The 4,310-nt window shown below is 43.3% G+C and overlaps 1 protein-coding gene across 1 annotated transcript; it reads right to left on the bottom strand.

Moving 5' to 3' along the window:
* Positions 1–854: 854 nt before the first annotated feature.
* MRPL27 (mitochondrial ribosomal protein L27) lies at positions 855–2,529 on the bottom strand (the record flags this gene model as incomplete). The annotated part of the gene is made up of 3 exons (XM_009701318.1): positions 855–1,093; positions 1,562–1,629; positions 2,377–2,529. Coding segments are annotated over 3 exons (428 nt in total), but the record flags the coding sequence as incomplete, so codon positions are not given.
* Between the last annotated feature and the right edge of the window lie 1,781 nt (positions 2,530–4,310).

The raw sequence follows: 4,310 nt of genomic DNA, 5'->3' as shown, positions 1-4,310 counted from the left end.
CCAGTTGTCTTCTGCAGAGCAGACAATCTAATAATGTCAACACTGGTGTCCTTACACCACCAATTTTGATAACCTGTTTTCTACTGCAGAGCCGATGTTTCAAATTGTTTACAAACCTCTAGATAAAATGAGATCAGTTTGGCCACAAGGCATTTGGGCTCCTTTATTTCGAGCAATATAAGCTCAAAAATGTCACGGAATGACTTGGAGAAGACAAAAGGCTAAGTCTTTTGGACTATGGCTTTATGATACACCACCAGCCACTGAGATTGAAATACCACCTCAGACTTGTGCATCTTATGTAAAATTAGTCATGAGTTAGCTTTACAAGCATGAACTTGCCTCACATGGCTAGTAAATGGAACACTTTGAGATATCTCAGTTAATCATTGAGGTACGTTAGATAGAAGGAAAAATCTAGCTTCCTGCCATGCAGAGTTAGGTGCAAGTGGAAAAGGATCTCTTCTGCAGCATTTTGAATTAAGATACAAATACAACAGTAATGTCTAAAAATGAGTAAAAATAGATAGAGGGAATTATTAGTGGGTCAAGTACTGACATAAGAGTGATTGTAGAGAGAACTCATCCAGTGGCACAACGGAAAAGGTCCTCCAGAGGAAGGCAGCTCCAGATACTGAATAAACATAAATAACACATTCTATGAACAGCCAAGAGCTTCAGCAGCCCCACAGCATTTATTAAACTCTCTTACAAATGCCAGCAGGTGATCCCAGTGCCTGAACACGGACCACGTGTGCTTTAGGAGCAAGAAAACAAAGTCCTAAACTGGTATCTTCAGAGCTAGAATATTCCTGTCCTCGGATGCCAGTCCAGCTGTAGTGGTCTGTCCCAGCCTTCCCATCCATCCCTACGTGATGCAGGAGGCTCAGAGCATGGTGACCAGTTTAAAGCTTCCTACTTCTGTGGTAGGGACAACATTGATAAAGGTTTTATAAAGAATCGCTCCTTTCGGTAGACAACAGATCACTTCCCTGCTCTCGCTGCTGCGGGGCAGAGGTATGTAGACCTCTTTGGTGTATCTCACAATCCCATCCTCCAGGGCGTAGAGTGTATTGTTACGGCCCATCCCCACCTGGAAGAGGATGAGGAGTGTTAGAAAGGAAAGGCTGGAGGTCCACCACTAAAGCAGATCTGATCAGTGGCCTGCCTCATTTAATATCCTGGCTTCAACAGCATCTGCTGCTTTGTATTTTAAAATACAAGAAACCCATACTGCTTGCTTCCAGCTATCAGTATGCAACGGGGCTCGTTACAAGGGAGGAAATACCGATTCCACCCTGAAGCACAAGCACCTGGTTAGGTTACAGAAGTGTTTTGGGATAGCCATAACTTTCAGACCTTTCCTGAGTCACATGGACACAGGTGTGACTTAGCAGGCTCTGTGACTAAGAAACACCAGGTAAAGAAACCCAGTTTCAGGGTTATGTAGAATATAGGGAAGAGCATTAAGAACGAGCTTGAAAGAGAGGAGGCACTGAGTATGGGACTCTGTTGTGGGCTGCTGTTCTCTGAGACCCAAGGAAGGGAGAAGACAACTTACGTGAGCCCCTGGATGCCAGCGTATCAACCGCTGCGTAGCCAAAGTGTTGCCTGCATGCACAAATGCACCTGCAAGGGAGTGACAGTCAGACTGCAGAGAAATGGAGCTCCCTGAAGCCCTAGCAGAACATAAATGGCTCCAGGACTTACAAAACTCAGCTTTCTGTGGGAATTTTCTAAGGGAAAAATTACTTCAAATGCTCAAAGTGTCTAACCAAAAATGCTGTTAGCAGGAAATAACGGGCAATTGATATACGATGGCAAAAAGCAATTCTAATCTTTGAAAAGATTACTTCTAGGGTACAAGGCACTTTCTGGTTGCTGAAGGCATTAGTTTTATTACCTTTTACATCGATATGTTTTCATCAGAAAAGCTAATAATTATTAAGCACTCAGCTGCAAGAATTTGTACTTTGGCTTCGGCTAAGCCTCATAATTCTCTCCTTTGTAAACATCGAAAATGCCCAGCTTTTCAACACAGCGTGGGGGGAAAGTGCACTTGAGTTATTACGTGTCCCACAGCGTACCCTCCTCCCAGGTGCTCCAGAGAGGCGAAGTTAGAATCAAAGTACATTTTCTGTAGGCAATTTCAGCTGGCTGCTCGCAGACCCAGCTGGGAAGGAGGCTGACTCACCCTGCCCTCCCGCTGGCTACCCTTGATCGTGAGGTTTCACTGAACCTCCCTTTTCCTTTCTCTTGGAAGAATGCCCTGGCCACCTCCTACTGCAATGCTCAACAACTGACACCGATACCAGGGGAGAAGCTGTGAAGAACCCCATGAAATGCAAATAAGACTCAGCAGATACTCAGACCTACCTTCTACTTTTTTGAATCCGTAGCGCTTCCCAGGGCTGCGGCCACCTAAATTTTTTGAGCTGCCCCCAGATTTCTTCGAAGCACATCTGACAGCCACCAGGCTTGTTTGGGGAGTAGTTAGAACTAGGTTCAAAGCAAGAACAACAACGTCAGCTGAAAAAAACTATTACGCACGCTTTCTTTTTTCAGATTTAAAGGATGTTGGTTAAGCCAGGCTTTAAAACTAAAGGCAAAAGAAAGCCCCAACGGGAAAAAAAACAAACCAGTACTTCCAAGGTAAACCATAATTAGACCACCATGGCCTAAGTCTCCTGCAAAGAGGCCACATGTCAAGTACCGCTGCTGCCCAGGGAGGAATAAAACTCTCAGCAGTGATGTTAAAGGACATACATAAATTCATGTTTCAGCGAGGCCTTGTAAAATGAGGTACAGATGTTACTGGTTGCTGTGGATTGGCCTTATGTTGCTTTGAGAAAAGACAAGTGATGATCTGTTTCAGTTTCTTCTTTGACCGAATGGTATTTACTTACACAGTAATATTTTGAAATCTTACAAATGAGAAGACTCCAATTCAGGACAATATATAAGCATATATAGAATTGCTATCCTGAACATACAAATTGAAGCACTTGTGTAAATCCTTGAGTCACAATCAGGACAAGTCAAGGAAAAAAAATCAGTTGTTACAGACACTGATTTTCTCTGGAACAAAAAATATCATTCACACTACAAACTTCTTCCTTAAATAAACAAACAAACAACACTGACAGAAAACACACTAGTTTTCTTATAAAAAAAAGCTAAGCCTCTAGTGAACTTCTGTCTGTTACAAGTGATTGAAATGTAATTTGTTCTTCTTAAAAATCTCTTCAGGACCTCCTTTTATGCAGTTAGCAGGCAAATCCAATTTTTCTGATCCCTCTATTTAGCCTCTTAAGCAGCAGGTTAGTATAGAATAGTGGTTATCATAACATTCTTGTTTCCTTAAAATAAGTAAACCCACTGGATTAATTTAATCTTAATTAAATTACCATTGATACCCAGTGAGCTAGAAATACTGTTGAGAAAAGGGTAATTGCTCTACAAAAACCCATTAATTTCAGGAGCTTACCCATTAAGTAAAAGAAAGGCTCTGAGACTTGACAAACTACAGGGAAGTAGGCAAAGATGAACAATAGTTACAGTTTCATACACACAAATTCTATGAAGTCATAGTCCAATTAACTTTTATCAAAGAAACTCCAACAGGTTGATTCCAGGGTTACATTTTGTGTTGCAAGAAAGACGTTTTCTAACAGTAAGATGAACCTCAAAACATCAGATGTGCATGAAAAAGCAGTTATCTAGAGAAGACTGAGACAGAGTTTGTAACTTGATAGAAGTCATATTGGGAATCAGTGGAAAAACTTCACAATTCTGACATTCCGCCAAAGAAACCATGAGAATGCTTCTGCCTGTAACATTTCTAGATTAGAAAAAGGGATTTTTAAAGCCTCCTGACTATTGCACTGCGCAAGGACAGAGCAGCACCCCTTGCTGTTGGGTTTCTACCTAGCGCACATGAATACTGTTTTTCCAAAGATGACTTTTTCACCATGAGGGCAGTCAAGCAGCAGCACAGAGAGGTTCTGCAGTCCCCATCCCTGGTGGGTTTTGAGTCCAGAGGGGATAAAGCCCTCAACACCCCCGCCCTACCTCAGAGCTGACCCTGCTTTCAGCAGGTTGCACTACGAACCACCTGAGGCCCCTTCCCGCATGAATCCCGCTACGCGATCCGGTAGCGCCAGGGCCAGAAACCCGTCCGTTTCACCACTGCACCCTCTCAGATGAGCCGTGGCCTGAGGTAAAGGCAAAGACCTCCCCTGGGGCACCCCCTCCCGAGCTCAGCCTCCCACCCCGTGGAAGGGTAAAGCTAGAGATGGAGATAACCCCCT

This window comes from Cariama cristata, unplaced genomic scaffold (assembly GCF_000690535.1).
Source record: "Cariama cristata isolate BGI_N322 unplaced genomic scaffold, ASM69053v1 scaffold27395, whole genome shotgun sequence".
Classification (NCBI taxonomy): Eukaryota; Metazoa; Chordata; class Aves; order Cariamiformes; family Cariamidae; genus Cariama; species Cariama cristata.
Note: the sequence above shows the minus strand (reverse complement) of the source record. Positions and strands in the feature narration are given on the sequence as shown.